The 16,439-nt window shown below is 42.6% G+C and overlaps 3 protein-coding genes across 5 annotated transcripts; all 3 read left to right on the plus strand.

The window, feature by feature from the left end:
* Positions 1 to 185: 185 nt before the first annotated feature.
* On the plus strand, positions 186 to 9,164 carry mlh3 (mutL homolog 3 (E. coli)). Of its 3 annotated transcripts, none has more exons than XM_072365031.1 (13): positions 186 to 2,989; positions 3,142 to 3,243; positions 3,354 to 3,433; positions 3,584 to 3,688; positions 3,777 to 3,861; positions 3,955 to 4,023; positions 4,160 to 4,268; positions 4,655 to 4,814; positions 4,904 to 4,927; positions 5,015 to 5,093; positions 5,197 to 5,348; positions 5,442 to 5,513; positions 8,959 to 9,164. In XM_072365031.1, the coding sequence occupies exons 1-12, from the start codon at positions 490 to 492 to the stop codon at positions 5,511 to 5,513; spliced, it is 3,537 nt and encodes a 1,178-aa protein (XP_072221132.1). In that variant the 5' UTR covers positions 186 to 489; the 3' UTR covers positions 8,959 to 9,164. The 3 variants fall into 3 exon arrangements, with proteins under 3 accessions (XP_072221132.1, XP_072221133.1, XP_072221134.1); XM_072365032.1 differs by having other exon boundaries at positions 8,982 to 9,164; XM_072365033.1 differs by having other exon boundaries at positions 9,003 to 9,164.
* Positions 7,809 to 11,767, plus strand: LOC140269984 (protein c-Fos-like). Its single transcript, XM_072365034.1, has 4 exons — positions 7,809 to 9,082; positions 9,712 to 9,939; positions 10,219 to 10,326; positions 10,422 to 11,767. The coding sequence occupies exons 1-4, from the start codon at positions 8,762 to 8,764 to the stop codon at positions 11,091 to 11,093; spliced, it is 1,329 nt and encodes a 442-aa protein (XP_072221135.1). The 5' UTR covers positions 7,809 to 8,761; the 3' UTR covers positions 11,094 to 11,767.
* A 310-nt stretch (positions 11,768 to 12,077) lies between these two features.
* LOC140270400 (jun dimerization protein 2-like) lies at positions 12,078 to 16,429 on the plus strand. The gene is made up of 4 exons (XM_072365540.1): positions 12,078 to 12,268; positions 14,113 to 14,330; positions 15,044 to 15,148; positions 15,238 to 16,429. The coding sequence occupies exons 1-4, from the start codon at positions 12,181 to 12,183 to the stop codon at positions 15,421 to 15,423; spliced, it is 597 nt and encodes a 198-aa protein (XP_072221641.1). The 5' UTR covers positions 12,078 to 12,180; the 3' UTR covers positions 15,424 to 16,429.
* The last annotated feature ends 10 nt before the right edge of the window (positions 16,430 to 16,439 follow it).

The following is a 16,439-nucleotide window of genomic DNA, read 5'->3' on the forward strand; positions in this document are numbered from 1 at the left end:
TGACATGAACACAGCATTATTTCGGTCACTCACACCACCAAAATATTGGATCTGCCGGGTAGAAGCCGTCAGAGGGATACTCTGCTGTGATTGGTGGTTGAAAATAGAGTCTACTGCAGGATTGGTTGCGAGGATTGGCAGACACCAGAAACGATCTAATCTAGCTCTAACCAGAGGATGGCAGTATTAGCTGTAGTTGTTAGCAGTAAACGGACAAGGGCAACTCTTTCTGTACCACGTTGACTGTAAACAACAGCTGATGATTATTTCCGCATTGTTGTTGCAATGCCCATAACATTGACCTAATTTGCCGAACCGTGAAATAAGAAATATGTGTTGAGGGCAAAGCAATTTTGATGGATTGAAATACATATAGTTAGCATTAGGCTGCATATGTTTGCTAGTTTGCAACGGCTAGTTTTAAGACGTTGACTGGGTCAGGACAGGGCAGAACGATATAAACTAAGAGAATTAAAAGGAAAAGACAATATGATTAAGTGTTTGCCCACAGAGGTTCAGGGGAGACTTCGCTCTGGGGTCGCCATCCCATCCTTACAACAGTGCGTTGAGGAGCTCATCTTAAACAGCATCGATGCCGGGGCGACCTGTGTGGGAGTCAGGATGGACATGGAGGCATTTAAAGTTCAAGTAATCGATAACGGCGCTGGGATGAGCGTTGAAGATATGGAGTGTGTGGGAAACAGATACCACACGAGCAAATGCAGCTCTATTACAGACCTGGACAACCTCAGATGGTATGGTTTCAGAGGTGAAGCCTTGGCAAGTCTAGTTTCTTTAGCCACGCTTGTTGAAATTTCATCCCGGACCAAATCGACAGTGAAGACCCATGTTAAATTGTTCAAGGATGGCAAGGGCTTGGATGTCTTCGAAGCAGAGACTTCTCGACCATCTGCAGGGACAACTGTCATAATTTGTAACTTCTTCCACAACATGCCAGTCCGGAGGAAGAGGCTGGATGCTGTCCTGGAGGGTGAAAGGATCAGACACAGACTGGAGGCTGTGTCCCTGATGCACCCCTCAGTGTCCTTCACCCTGAAGAATGACTGCACAGGGGCCATGATGGTCCAACTTTCCAAAGCCAGGAACACTTATCACAGGTTTGTTCAGATACACACTCTTGCACGAGCAGAGAACCTGGGAGAAATCAGCTACACACACAGGCAATTTGAAGTGATCGGCTACCTCGGCAAAGAGGGCCACTACAATAATAGCTTCCAGTTTTTGTATGTGAACGACAGACTGCTGCTCAAAACACGGCTCCACAAGCTGCTAAATGTTCTCCTGTGCAGATTGAGCAGTTCCAACCATAAAAACTACAGTCCAGATGGCCTGTCTGACATCAGGAGTCCAAAGCACAAACGAAATCAGGAGCTCTATGGAGTATACATCATCAATATAAAATGCTCTTACTCAGAGTATGACATTTGTCTTGAACCTGCCAAAACCTTGATAGAGTTCAAAGATTGGGATGGGATTTTGCTGTGTGTAGAAGAAGCAGTTAAAACTTTTCTGAAGAGGGAGAACTTGGTGTCCGTGTTTTCTCAAGATGACTTGGACGGTGTATCTGTCAAAGTGTTTGGTACTGACAGAATAGATCAAGAAGAGGCAAGTGACAAAGCTGGCCAATCAACTATTGCTACTTCTACGCCGGACTGCAGCTTTGCACTGAAACTGTCATCTGACTTTGTTCATCGTAAGAATGCAGATCCCAGCTTAGAGTCTGGTTTGATGGAGAGCAACGCTGGCGAGACTGAGCAACTGAAACAGAGGGAGATCTCTGTAAATAAGTTGGAAGAGATGCAACAATGTGATGCTGAGCCTGCATCTCCTGATATAACTGATGAAGAGGAGCCAACATTCGGTGAGGGCGTGAATGTTTTGCACACGCCGAACGGACAAGAAGATGAACCTTTAAAAGAACAAGAGAAACAATCAAACTGTGCTACTTCAATCAGTGTGAATCCACGACACAGCATCCTCCAACCGGTCCAGTCTGACTTACACTCTTATGAGAAAATAACACAATGTACAGAGAAGCACCGACAGACTTTAGTCAGCAACAGAAAGATCAGTGTGCCTGATCCCTACATTCATGAAAGTTTGCAGATTCGAGATCTGTCCCAACCCAACAGGCCAGTATTTCAAGTCCAACATTTGGCAGCAAAATGTGAAGAAAAATCCTTTGTGTCAAAACGTAAAATCTCTCTGGAAGTAGGCCGAGACAGGTCCTCCCAGAGACTGTGTGGAGGCTTTGCTTCTGTCGTCCCCTCAAAGATTCCCAGGGTAGTTTCTTGTCAGAAATTGTCAGCATTTAGTGAGCCGGGATCTCTTGATAAGTTCAGAAGAACATGTGTGAAATCTGATGGAATGAAATTACCAGATCCTCATTTACAGGACAAAACTAGACTTCCTCAGGGAGACGACTTTGCTTTGAATCCCGGGAGTGTATCTGTGCGCCACGACGATCCACGTGAGGGTGAGGTCGCAGAGTCACAAAAAGAAGAGGAGACACAGAGCAGCGTCCAAAGCCCTACGACACTCTCAGCTGTCAAAGCTCAAATTGGAGGTAAAAAATCCTTGGCAGCTAAACTTAGCCAATTAAAACAAAGCAGGACAGAGGATTCAGAGGTCCTACCGTACACATCCATGAATACCTCGGAGGACAAATTCTGTCTCAGCGGTGGTGGTGATGGTGCCCAAGCTAGCAACAACAATCAGAATCTCCAGGACTCTGCACTGTATGTTGATTCAGTCTCTGGTTGCAGTCCTAATCCTCAGCTGGCCGGGAAGGAGGAGGATTTGACATCAAGCGACTGGCTTCATCACTACGACACGTCTGTTGGAAAGACTGTTTATGTCAACAGAATGACTGGGCTCAGCAGATATGAGAACCCTGCTCTGGAGGAAACACATGTGCGCTGCACATCTGACGTCACCAACATGGCAGTTAGTGTCATCTCCAAGATGGGTGAGTGAGCATATTTAATTGCATATGTGATAAAGACTTGAAGGGCTGAATAAGACGACCTTATTTATCACTGGTTTAAATTCTGAAGTGGATCGGTTTCGTGTGGAGAAACGTTTGTGTTTACCTTCACATGTCTGTCCCCTCAACTGTAGGGATGGAGTACAGGTGTTACCCCTTTCAGGTGGATCTAGTGTTCCCTTTCCTGCCTAAATCCAGGACAGAAAGGGTGATTAGCTCAGGGATTGATTGTAGAGGTACCTTACAGACATATCAGATTGTTGGGGCCTAACACACACGATATAAAAAAACTGTGTATTGTTGATTTGGCTTACATGGTCACATATTATCTTGTCTATCTTTACAGATGATGCCGGTGAGAGCTCCAATTCACTTTCTTCACTGTACTCCAAATGGAATAATCCCGTATTTGTCCGCCCTCCTATGGTAAATAAAAATGAACGAGAGTTGTGTTGTGATTTTAAAATGTTGCTCTGGTCTCATCTGCTCTTGCGTGTTCGGTCATAAGGATCTATTCAGATGTATTTTCAGCTGTTTTGGCTTTCACACTGACTGATGAACACCCTGTGCCAACAGGTGGGTGTGGATATTTCCAGTGGACAAGCTGATGGACTGGCTGTTAAGATCCATAACATCCTCTTTCCCTACCGCTTTTCTAAGGCCATGATTCACTCAATGAAAGTAAGTTTATCCTTTGGATGCAGTCAGATTTTTAGCTTTGACAAATTTAATAGAAGTTGGATCGTAAAATTGCGCAATTATCTCATAGGTCATTCATCAGGTAGATAAAAAGTTTCTTGCTTGCCTTATCAACACTGAAGATGAAGAGCGCGCGGCACAAAGTGAAACCGCAGGTGTGTGGAGACTCATTAAAGGTTTGTCGTCAGATGTGTTCCTCGCACTTTGTGTTTCATATTTGCACCTTTTTTTTGCTGTTGAAATCTCAGGAAACCTACTGGTGCTGGTGGATCAACATGCTGCACACGAGAGAGTTCGACTTGAAAATTTAGTTGCAGGTATAAAAAAAAAAGAAGGAAAAAAAAAAAGGTGCATCCCTTCAGCATTATTAGCTAGATATAAATACTGAAAATGATGTCTTTCTTTCTGGACTATGATGTGAGATGATAGCAACAACTGCATGTCTTGTTGTAGATTCGTATGAGGATGACCCAGATGCCCCTGGGGAGAGACGCCTGTGTTCATCATTGATTTTGCCTCCTCTGGAGATCAGTGTAACGGAGGAGGAGCTCAGGCTGCTCAGGTGTCGTGTTTTACCTCCAAAGCACAGTCGACGTATCACAGCTATAGATGGAATGCATTTTGTCCAATTGGCCTTAAACCGTTTGGGGTTCAAGAGCACATAACCTCCATCAGATTAGATGTATTATTTGTTTTTGCTGGCGCTCACTTAAAATTCACGAGCAGGCTCATTTCCAGTAGACACATTACCGACTTTAGATAGAAGATGATGCTTCTATGACGGCTAAAATCTCCTTGTTTCACCTTTTTAATAAGGTTATACTCTGGAATTCTCTCTTTGTAATCTTTGACCTATAATCTAGGACAATACGAGGCTTCACAAAGTAAGACATGCGGTTATCTCAAGAAGCAATTGCCATCCCACAGTTTACAGTTTGTTTCCTGCAGGTCTTGTCAGCCACATTTGAGGAGTTTGGGCCTCGAAGTTACTTTCTCAGAGGCAGCAGCTCCACAGGTGTTTGTAGGGAAGGTACCATTGTGCTTCATGGAAAAAGAGAGCAATGAGCTGAGACGGGGGAGACCATCTGTTATCAAACCTATTGTTGAGGTAAGACCAGTTCTTTTTATCACAAATAAGGAAGGCTTTTACAGTTCTGCCCCCTTATTGTCTGCTAACCTCATCTTATCTGTCATCAGGAGTATCTTCGAGAACAGATTGAGGTAAGATGGGACCTGACTGTATGGCTACTGAAAGCATTCTTTTGAAAAAGGGTAAGGTGAACAGTTCTTCCTCTTCTCTTGTTTCAGTTACTTCGCTCTACAGGCAGAGTGAGAGGAACTTTGCCTCTCGGTGTTCTGAAAGTCCTGGCATCATTAGCGTGCCACGGTAAAGATAATAGACTTCTTTTCAGCCTTGGATTAAGTTTCTCTGTTGCAGTGAGCCTGAAGTTTTATTACTCGTTATGTTTATACATGTATGTGTTGCTCAGGTGCCATCAAATTCAACGACACCCTAAGCAGAGATGAATGCTGTAGCTTGGTTGCGTCCCTGTCCTCCTGCCAGCTGCCCTTCCAGTGTGCCCACGGCCGTCCCTCCATTGCTCCGCTTGTAGACATCCTTCATTTGGACAAAGAGCAGAAGGTACCAAAAATTAACAGCACATCTGATGCTTGAACTAAATGTAGGATTCAAGGAGATGTGTCTGAAAGTGACCAAGCATTTTTGTTCCTGCAGGATTTCCAGAAACCCAACCTGCAAAAACTGAGAAGAATGCATAAAGCATGGGAGCTGTATGGAAATAGATAAGTGGGTGTGCAGCTGATTTTACTGATTTTATTGATTGTAGTTTATTGCCAACACTGAATTATAATACATAAAAATATGTCTCAGGTGGTTCAGATAGACCACATTTTCTCAAAATCCTGAAGCTCAAGCTTTTCAAAATTAAATCAACTGCAAAATTTCTGGAAAATTGTGAATAAATAGCACATTGTCAAACATGAATAACCGTCAGCTGGTAAGGACCAGAAACAGGAAATTCCTAAATAAACTGATATTGGATGCCTCATGAGGAAAACATCATAGTGACAGTGAAGGGCTTCAAAAAACTGAGGACCATAAACTTTATCGCTGGATTTGTAAATCATCATCGTCTTAGCTTGTTTCAAAATCAACTTAGCCATAAATCAGAAAAGCACGCAGCAATAATGATGCAGAGCAGCAGTTTGTGTAGTCGGTTTGAAATAGGAAATGGCAGTGAAATAGTGTTAAAACTGCCAAAACGTTTTTAAAAGCTTTAGAAAAATTGACATTTTTTTAAGACGAGAGTAAAATATTCAGAAAGAGCAGACATCTGCAGCAGCTACGTACTAACTTCAGATGTTTAAGCTTTAAATTTTGAATAAACATCATTTTGAGCCAGGTTTGAAAATACCAGCTGGTGCCACACTGAGCATGTCTTTTAAAAGCAGTAGCAAAAATGTTGTTGCCGCTCTATGCGACACATTTCCAAACTCTGACCGGTGCTCTCATTAAACAGTGTGGAAAAAGGAAGAAGCTATGACCTCAGCGGCTTACGCTGCTGCTTTTATTGAACACCCAAGTTGAAGCTCGTTTTTTTATATGTACTCCCATGGATTATGCAGACTACAGGAGTTCTGTGCATTTAAAAAAAAAATAGAGGTCACACACTTTTGGTTGGTCTTGCAAGTCACCACGACACCGTCTCCAGCTCCTGACATAGTTCGTTTTTTTGTTCTCAAGCAGCAGTTTTCTGGGCTGAGAGCTGCCATTCTGTGGTCAAACAGAAAAAAAACTGGTTCCAAATTAGGAGTATGTGACCGCACAACTTAATTGGGATTAGTTTTCACTAACATGCACTGATTTCTCCCAAAGAGGATGTATGGAATTTGATCTCTTTCCTATGGCACCACACTCTACAGTTTTCATTTCTCAGAGGTCAACTGCAAAAACTATTCAATTCAAGAGTTTGTTAACTTAATAGAAGTTTAAAAAGTCAACAATTCAAGAAAAAAAGATTTTTTCTTGAATTGTTGCTTGATAAGGTATCTCACATGTTACTTTTCCCCTTCTGTGTTTTTATAAAATATGTCATTTCATGTCATTCTCACGTGTGGCACAACACTAAGATTTGTATCAGTTTTCAAAACGTCTTAAGACTGACCGAATGAGAGTAACTCCTAACAAAACCCAAGTGTGCAATTTAGCTAAAAAGAATGTGCCAGACTTGATTTTTCCTCTTTATGCCGCGCAACCTAGAAGTCATTTCTGACCATTAACTGAGCTGCAGTCGGCCGCACTCAAACACAAATGCGCCTGAAGGCAAAACGCCTGCTGTGATGTCACACATGGGGTTGCGGTAAAAGTGAGAAATGTTTTCCGTTTGAATCAAGCTTCTTTTTCTTTGTTCAAGTAGTTAAATAATCTACAGAGTGATTGACATTCTTAGCTAAACGCTGGTCTGATTTTCTACTTCCTTGGTCTGACAAACATGTCGCAGGAGTCATCACTTCACTGCTCTCCCAGAGTTTATTGTTTAGTACATCAGTTGTAAGGGTGTTTCACTTCTTGTAGTGCTTCCACACCATGTGAATGAAAGGCATTTTTTGCTTCTCAGGTTATTTGACAAAGTGCTAACAGCTCATTGGGCTCAGTTTCTAATACATTTCTTAAAAACCTCAAAAAAAAAATCCTTATTGAGGATAAGTTACAGAAACAAAAGACTAACTGGCTGTGACTTTGTGGTGTGAGTTGAAGCTTACTTTGTGTCCAAGTTGTGATCTGAAGAACTTTACTTTTAGGTCCGCTCACACCAGGGTTACCTTTTCTTTCTCATGTGACTTTTTTTATAAGACTGTCTGAAAATATCTAATTTAAGTAAAAGGAGACACTTGTTCAGAAATATAGTCACAGCCTCAGTCTGTGGGTCTGTAGGTCTGTAGGTTGGGGCTAGTGTGTTGCCCTCTCTGTTATGAAAGCTTTATTTTACTTAATATAAAGGTCTTGGTTTATAATCTTGCACTGTTTGGTCCTATAGCAGCAAGCAGATCAATGCTTCCAGTAGCACAGGCAGAAAAAAACGCAAAAAAAAGAGCTGCTATGATGGGAGTAAAGGATGCTTCTGCTCCTCTGCTCCTGTCACATGACCCCCTCTTCCTCCTCCCCCAATGTTCCGGGTCATCCCACGTGACTTTTCCACCCCCACATGTCCAAAGCCCCTTCTATGTTGGATCGGGAAATGGGACGAAGTGGGAGGGGCGCTTTGTTGTGATTGGTGGTGAGAGCTTCGATCGTCTGAAGGATTGGAAGAGGGGGCTGAGGGTAGAGTGGACTGTGTCCCGACAGCTGATCCAATCTCTGATCTTCAACCATCTCTCATGTAAACAATTCAGCAGCGATGGATTTTTACCTGCCAGCAGTCCTCGATTCTTCTCATTATTTTTAAGGATATGTGATTGGTCGATGCGTCAAACTGTTAAAAACACACTGAAGCTTGTGTCTCACAGAAGTTAAATAGAAATATTTTTTACTATAACCACAGGGAGAAAAGCCTTTGTATATATTTTTTAAATGGTCTTGCTAGAGTTGGCTTGACCTTGAATAAACAACCCCACGTTATTAAACAAAGTCTCTGGGATCAGATCTACGTATGATCACTAAATATATCCCACATTTGATTAAATGAATCTATCCGAACATCAAGTTGTTCACCACCCAGTAAATGGTAACATACGTGGATTTATGAATAAGGTCGCGATTCTCCTCCCATATTGCTTTAATAAGAAGCCGATATTTGTGAATGGGAGTGAAGACAGCTGTTGGCGCGCGGCGCTGATAAAGTCGTGACCACATATAAGGAGAATGATAAAATATCTCTCAGGGAGGAGACATAAGCTTACGGCTGTATCTATTTATCTATCTATATATAGATATATACATAAAAAACATGCTCTTTTGAGACAAAAAAGCAAAAAGTAGGCCTGTGTGGCAGCCAGTCTGACCCCCCCTCCCCTCCCCTCCCCTCCCCTCCGCGGATGGTACAGTCTTGGTTCATTCATAAAATTCTAGCAGAGCATAAAAGGAGGGGCTTGCATTCTTGCCGTCCAGTTACCAGGTATATACCTGGAGAAAAGACCCCTCTCGCTCTGCCCAGTGGAAGGCCACAGTCCATATTTGTCATTGATCAGGACTGGTGTACATATCTGTTTTTCCGCGTGATGTATCATAACAGCCTGACGCCTGATATGGATTCAGTCTCTCCCACCTTGCGGACAGAGTCTCCTGTCGGGACACTCTGCCAGAAGACGCCAGAAGATGCGAGCTCTCCAGCTTCCTCCTCAGAGAGCAATGCGAAGGTATGAATGGCTTTGTTGATCGCGCATTCAACGTGCAGCCCAGGGGGGCATCCCGTTTACAAGCAAATTGAACACCATTTTTTTTATTGTTATTTGGTCCATAAAGCAGCGCCCTGATGCTTTTTATCGTCGTGCTGGGAAGTGAGGAAGGAGGGGGGAAGTGATTGATACGATTTTAATTAACTGGAGGGCTTCATTTTTAACTCTCCTTTTGGTGCTTTTGATATATATAACCGAACCAGAATTTCAGCACAGGTGGAAATGTGGCAAAACAGCGCTGTGGGTTGGGTTGTTATGATCCCGACGTCCTGGGACCAATTATGAGCGTGTCGATGCAGCGGTTCATTGAGAAAAATAAATCCATTCAGGAGACTCCTCAGCATCCCTGCGTCAGTGTTGACGTCAGACAAAATGATAAAGTCAAATATTGATCTGTAGAAGGCTATTTCTGGTGAAGCATATTTAACGAAAACACAACGCGTGGGGTATCCTCTTGTTTTCGATTGTGAACGAGTGTGATTTGTTGGTTTTATTGATGGATTGTTATCACAATCAGATTCACTCGAAAGCTGGGATATAGACAGAAATGTCTCTAATGTCATCTCCATCATCCGTTTCTCAATTTCCAGGAGGTCTCCCAAGACATGAGCGCTCAGGACACTCCGTTTGTTCCAACAGTTACAGCAATATCCTCCACCCCAGATTTCCAGTGGATGGTCCAGCCTACGATTATTACATCTGTCTCCCCGTCGCTGGGTAGCAAGCAAGCCAATGAAGCGCAAAGCTCTCAGCAGGCAACACCCAAAGCAGGCGGGAATAAGGGAAAAAATGCTGTCAGAAAGGGGAAAACAGAGCAGGTAGGTTCGCTCAGATGAAGTCTATCTGCGATTGGACAGAATGTTGTACATTTCCATATGCCAATCAGAATTTCTTGTGTGCCACAGTGCTATTGTATTATGCTGTGTGCCTTCCTTAGGCAGTCCATTTATATTCAGGTCACAGCAAGTCTGCAACAATGGTCTATTTTTAGACGCAATGCAGCGAAACATGCTTCAGCCATTCTTTAGAAGTGGATTAGGAGATGCAATGGATGCATTCTTCAGGCTAATAACTGAATTATTTCTTTTACATCCCAGCTGTCTCCAGAGGAGGAGGAGAAAAAGAGGTTAAGAAGGGAGAGAAATAAAATGGCCGCAGCTAAGTGCCGCAACAGGCGAAGGGAACTCACAGATACACTGCAAGCTGTAAGTAAACAGTGATGCATTTTGCTCAGCTGTCATTTGCACCTACTGCTGTGTTTTCCGTGTGGGTGATTTTTGGATCTCGATCTTATCCGAAGGAGACAGACAAGCTGGAGGAGGAGAAGTCGGCCCTGGAGACGGAAATAGCCAACCTCCTCAAAGAGAAAGAACGGCTTGAATTTATCCTTGCCACACATAAGCCAGTGTGCCAGATGTCAGAAGAGCTCGAGTCTATTTTCCAGGAGTGCACGGGGTCCCCAGAGCCGCCACCCAGTCCAGATGAGGACAGACCTCCAGAGGATGGTATCCAGGAAGCTCCTTCACTCCAGGACATGGACATCCCCAGTGATCCATCCACAGCCATCTCTGGGAACTCCAACATCTTACTGTGTGCCAGTGCTGAAATAAACATCTGCGATCTGGAGCCCTCTCTGGACATTAAGGAGGGCCTACTGGACAATGTGTTACCCGGCTTGGAGGAGAAAACCCCCATGGAGACGGCTCGATCCGTGCCAGACATAGATTTGAGCAGCTCCCTCGGGGTTTCGGACTGGGAGACGCTGTACAAGTCTGTCTCCAGCGACCTGGAGCAGCCTCTAAGCACTCCCGTGGTGACCTCCACCCCCACCTGCAGCAGCTACCTGTCTGTGTTCACATTTGCGTGTCCTGAGCTGGACTCTCTCACAGAGGGACTAGACACCCTTAAAGGTGGAGGAAACAAGGCTGAATCTGTTGATATCCTTAACTCTCCGACCCTTTTAGCCTTATAATGCACAGAGTGAAGCGACCCGTCTGATCTCTCTTGTCTCTGGTTTTTCTCTTTGCAGGACTTTGAAATGAAATAAACAACATATGCCCCAATATGCTGTAACACTTCAAGTTATACATTCATGAAATGTCTTGTGTGTGACTAAGCAAGCATATAAGCTCTCTGCAGATACATAAGCAACAGAGCGATGTAGCTAAAAGCATGGCTTTTGATTTAACAGGCGGGACCGAAGTGTTGGTTTTAAAAAGCATGCAGAGAAATTCCAAACAATTTTCAAAGCTCATATATATCTGATCTGTTACTAGATCTGAAGTGTAACGTGGAGTTTGTCGTATCAGTATGGTTTTGTGTTTTTGGTGTAAGTAGTCTATTGATTGCTGTAAATGTTGTACTTACACATTCATCTATGTTAAGTACTTGCATACCTCAATGTCATCAACTGTGATTTGGCCTCATTGTTAAAATGTTGAAAGTTTTCCATGAAAACATCCAGTGCTAAATAGTATATATCTTATGATATCTTATCTAATTTATGGTTTATTTTTTTACCTTTCAGATTTTGACTTATTTGTTAAGATTTAAAACAAAAAAGAAAGAAAGAAGGAAAATGAGCATTTATTGCTTATCTATGCTGCTGAATAATAATAAATCTACGTTCACAGTGGTGTTTGCTGCTGATGTCTTTAAAACAACTGTTTTCTTAATCCCACTTTGAGATGTGGTCACTTTAAATATTGCTCCCGTGAATGAATCGTGAGGTCATAATGCTAAAAAGGGACTCAAAGTATGGGCGTGGAACGGAAGTAAGAGTTGGTCGTTATGATAAATTGATGGAGACTGTATATTTCTGTATAAGTGGCTTTAAATCTAAGGGTGGTCAACTGTACAAAAGAACATCTGAGCCACATTAGTGCCGCTGCAGCAGTATGCAGCCCGGCTTTCTTTATGGGAGGAGCAGTGCGACTTCCCCACTTCTGCCCCCCCACTATGTACTTTTTTACATCCCTGCTTACGTTTGGCTGGCATAGCCTAATTTCCGCATTCCCAAATCCTCCCAGATTGGGATCACGTAAAAAAAAATCGGTCTGATGCAACGATTTCCACTTTTTAAAATCTACTCTCGACCCTCGGCTGACCAGAAGAAAGGACATCTGTTGCACCTGGGATCGAAGTCAGGTCGGTAAACAAAACTTCGGAAGCCCCGAGCTGAGCAATCTTCCACACAGTGAGCGGCTTGTTGGCGCGCCGCGCATCGGTCGTGGCAGGCGCAGTTTGCGGACGAGCAGCCCGAAGGTCTGATGGTGATGGTGATGATGTCGCTTAAACGGCGGCTTTGCTGCTTTCTCTGATTTTTACAGCTCAAAGTAAATCCGACTTCTTACTGAGCGTGCTGCAGACATATCTTTGTCTCGTCCTTGCACGCTGCTCTCAGATGAATCACGACGAGCAACAATTCAGAACAAAATGTTCTGATTGAGTCCAGTGCTGCGACGCGGTGATCCTTGAAATACGATCGAGTTGAAGCACGTTCTGAGTAAAAAAAAAAAGAAAAGAAAAAAGATGTAACCTTTGATAACTGCAGGTCTCAGATGGAAAGACGAGGTTACGTAAGATAAATGCCGCACTGAAAAAAAAAAAACAAAAAAAAACTTCCGCTTTCAAGTTGACCAATTCAGCCTGCAACGTGACCTGCCAGGAGATGACTACACGTTCCTAGTAACTCATCAAATAACCCGAGGCCCTCACAGGCTCTTCAGAACAGTTAACTACACCGAAATGCAAGTCCAGAGGTTCTCCTTCAGTAAAGGTTATTATTATACGAGAAAGTTAAAGTGCTGCCATGCCCTGTCTGTGCAGTATACCAGTAAGGCAGTGTTTCTGAGCTCTGGACTTGATGATCAGGTAGCTTTCAAAGATGCAGGGGATCTTTTGTCTTGAGTGTTTTGAGTCTATTTTAAGATGAATGTCTCCAACAAGATGCCCTCAAGAATTCAACTTAGTTGTGTTGACCTGAAGTTTTGGGAAAGTGCCAAACTTAAAATTAAACTCCCATGTTGAGATTTTCTGGGTCCAACTGGGGCAAATGACTTTTGTTAAATTGACAGATGTGTTATAGCAGATGACGGCAAGCCAGGTGGTTGTTTTCTGTTGGAACATTCATATCAGATATTGCCTGTTTATCCCACCAAGGGGATAAAGGTCTGTGAGTAATTGGCCTAGGAGTAGTTTTTGGCTGTGTCATGTGGCTTCGAAATCCGCCGAGCTGTTGTAGTAATTTCCTGTGCATTTGGCTGGCTTTGCTGAGACACCTCGCACAGCTTGTTCTTTTTGTCGCGAACGTTTAAACCTCTGTTTAAGTGTCCATTGCCACACGTTTGCCAGCACAAGAGAGGAAAAACTGTTTATGATGCATGACTCATATTCCGAGAAGAGAGTCATTTAATTTTTGTTTCACTGAACAAAACAAAACAAGTTAAGTTTGGTTCACCTTGACCACATCATGCTTGCTGTTGGCGGTCACATTCCACTCCCCTTGCATGAGTCTCACAGGGAGGAAACCACAGTTAACGGTATTTCTTGGCAATAGCTGCCTTTAGTTCCCCCCGGAATAAACTGGAATTTCTTTTTTTCTGCTGTGCGCACCCTTCTCCATTCTTCTTTTCACCTCTTGGGACTAAATAAGGGAAAATTTTGCCAAAATCTAATGAATGGTTGTTTATTATTGAGCAAAATAACATTAACTTAAAGAGCAGCAGCCTCAGCATCCTGCTCCTGTAACAGAGCAGCAATTCATTGCAGAGCAGCGAGACAGGCTGCTTGGATCAAACCTTGCACCTCGAGCAAATGCCTTCCTCTGAAGTCTTTTAACAAACTGAAGATCAAATAAAACACATGCTTGTTTGTAAAATAGCATAAGCTAAATTATGCCCCAAAGCAGGCAGAGAATGATACACTTTGTAGTGATCTGCTTTGGCTGCTGCCTTAGTGTGTCTCCTGTTTTCTCCCTCTGCCTCCCATAGCTGTGGTCAAGACCGAGTCTGACGCGATGCCAGGACAAATCCCAGATCCCTCTGTGACAGCAGGCTCCCTGCCCAGCCTGGGCCCGCTGGCTGGGATCTCAGCCACCACGCTGACTGACAAGCTCAAATTTGGCGACCTCCAGGAGTTTGGGACAATGCTGTCACCCCTGCACTTCCTGGACAGTCTGGGGAAGAGGCCTCTAGTCATCAAAACGGAGGTATAGGACATACTGAGCAAATGGTAACCAATACCCTTTTAATTAATCTGATACTTTGCTACATTTTGATTCAGTCGGATTAAATGCTCTTTGGGTTGACTTTAAGACATTGATATTCTTATCAAGTGTAACTCCTGTAAAAGAAGAACTTGCAACACTTCACAGGACACAATGCTTACAGCATAGATGCCATGTCGATTATAAACTTCATCTAAATCACAAAGACTTGTATTGTACGTGGCACCATCTTTGTTCTTTAAGTTGTGTCCTAAACAACAGGACCATCTAGTGGACATAGTGGGATATGTTATGTGGTACAGGGAATCTCTTTATTTTGATTAACCAGGAGAAAAATATGTTCTGCTGAATATGATATTTGCTGGCTGCTTTACATGCATTCTTAGCTTTGATCATGCAGACTTTCTTATTATTTTTAGCAACTCATGTTCACGTCATTTAGCTAAGTAATTTCAACATTAATTACTAATATTTCAGGGATATGTGAAATTTTGTGATCTCATGACTTAGTAGGACAATCTTGCTGAAGTGTAATTCAGGACAGCTGCATCCCCAAGTCAAACTGAGTCGAACTTAATGCTACCAATGCAAATAAACCATGCTTGTATTTTTTAAAAAGGAGTAGGGTTTGTAGTGTGCTGCAGGTTAGGTTCACCTGAAGATGCACTCAAGCTGTCTTGTTCCCTGTTCTGTAGAGAGACGAAGAGGAAGAGCGAAGGAAACGAAGGCGAGAGAAAAACAAAGTGGCTGCAGCTCGATGTCGGAACAAAAAGAAAGAGAGGACAGACTATCTACAAAAGGTGAGACATATATCTGCAATCCTTTTTACATTATTTTACATTCCACCACATTTGATGGCAAAACATCCTCCTTATTTATCTTCTCTTAGGAGTCAGAAAGACTTGAGATGTTAAACTCCGACCTTAAAGCCCAGATTGAGGAGCTGAAGCTCGAGCGACAGCAGCTGATCGTCATGCTTAACCGCCATCGGCCCACCTGTATTGTGAGAACAGACAGTGTCAAAACTCCAGAAAGTGAGGTAAACCCCCTGCTGCAGCAGCTGGAGGCTAAGTGAAGGCAGTTTGAGAAGAAGCAGCAGCAACTAGCAGCACTTACAGTAGATTTGGGCCTTGGCTGTGGAGGAGAACCAGCCGGTTCCTCCTGTCCTGAAACACAGAGCGCTACAACATAAAGAGCGCATCCAGTGACACTGTTTTGACGTTTCAATCAAACTTGTCTTTTCCTGTCTTTCCTATTTGTTTGTCGTCTTGGTTACCAGAGCTCTATCCACAATCACAGCTTTTGGGAATATTACATTTCCAAGATTTAATTTCGTGTTTTTCGTGTGAATTTCTATTCTTAACTTGAGTAACTAGCAAGCGAGGCATTGTTTTAATGTATTTCCAAAAACTGAAGTGGACTTTGTCGATAGTTCATCTGAAACTCGATTTATTTAAAATGATCCTAAAACATCTGCATAATTGTTGTTTCAACAACTTTTCAATCAGTGGTGTTTGCACCTCTTAAAGGACATTGGTTATGCTTCACGTGGTCCAGTTATGTCCATGTGACCAAAGTTACTTGTTTTCTTTTCTTGCATTTGTTGAAATGCATTCAGGATATCATACTAATTGTAACTGAACTTTGGGGGGAAATGTGAAGGTATATTGGAAACATTTATTGAAATATAAAAAAAAAATAACTACTGGAATTCATTAACCATCAAATACCGCTGACATGGAAACTTATATAAGAGATACAAAGGCATACATTTATGCATCCTAAAGTGTTAAATCTACAGACAAGAAACCCTTTTACAACCTAAATGATGTTCCAGACATTTTGGTTCCTTTGTACATTTGGTGGCAGAACAGCTGAACCTCTTTCTTCTGTATTTCACTGTTTTGGCGCAGGCGTCATGTATGCACATATACTATATATGGAGTGTTTACATTGTACTTTATTTTCTGTTACTATATTGTTACAACCAGTTATGTTTATGTTTTTTATACTTTTGTATATGATGTTATAAAAGCATATAAGCTATCACAAAATCCCATTTTGTATTTTCTGAAGAAATAAATGTTTAGT

Source organism: Leuresthes tenuis, unplaced genomic scaffold (assembly GCF_036924035.1).
Source record: "Leuresthes tenuis unplaced genomic scaffold, fLeuTen1.0.hap1 SCAF_15, whole genome shotgun sequence".
In the NCBI taxonomy this organism is placed as follows: Eukaryota; Metazoa; Chordata; class Actinopteri; order Atheriniformes; family Atherinopsidae; genus Leuresthes; species Leuresthes tenuis.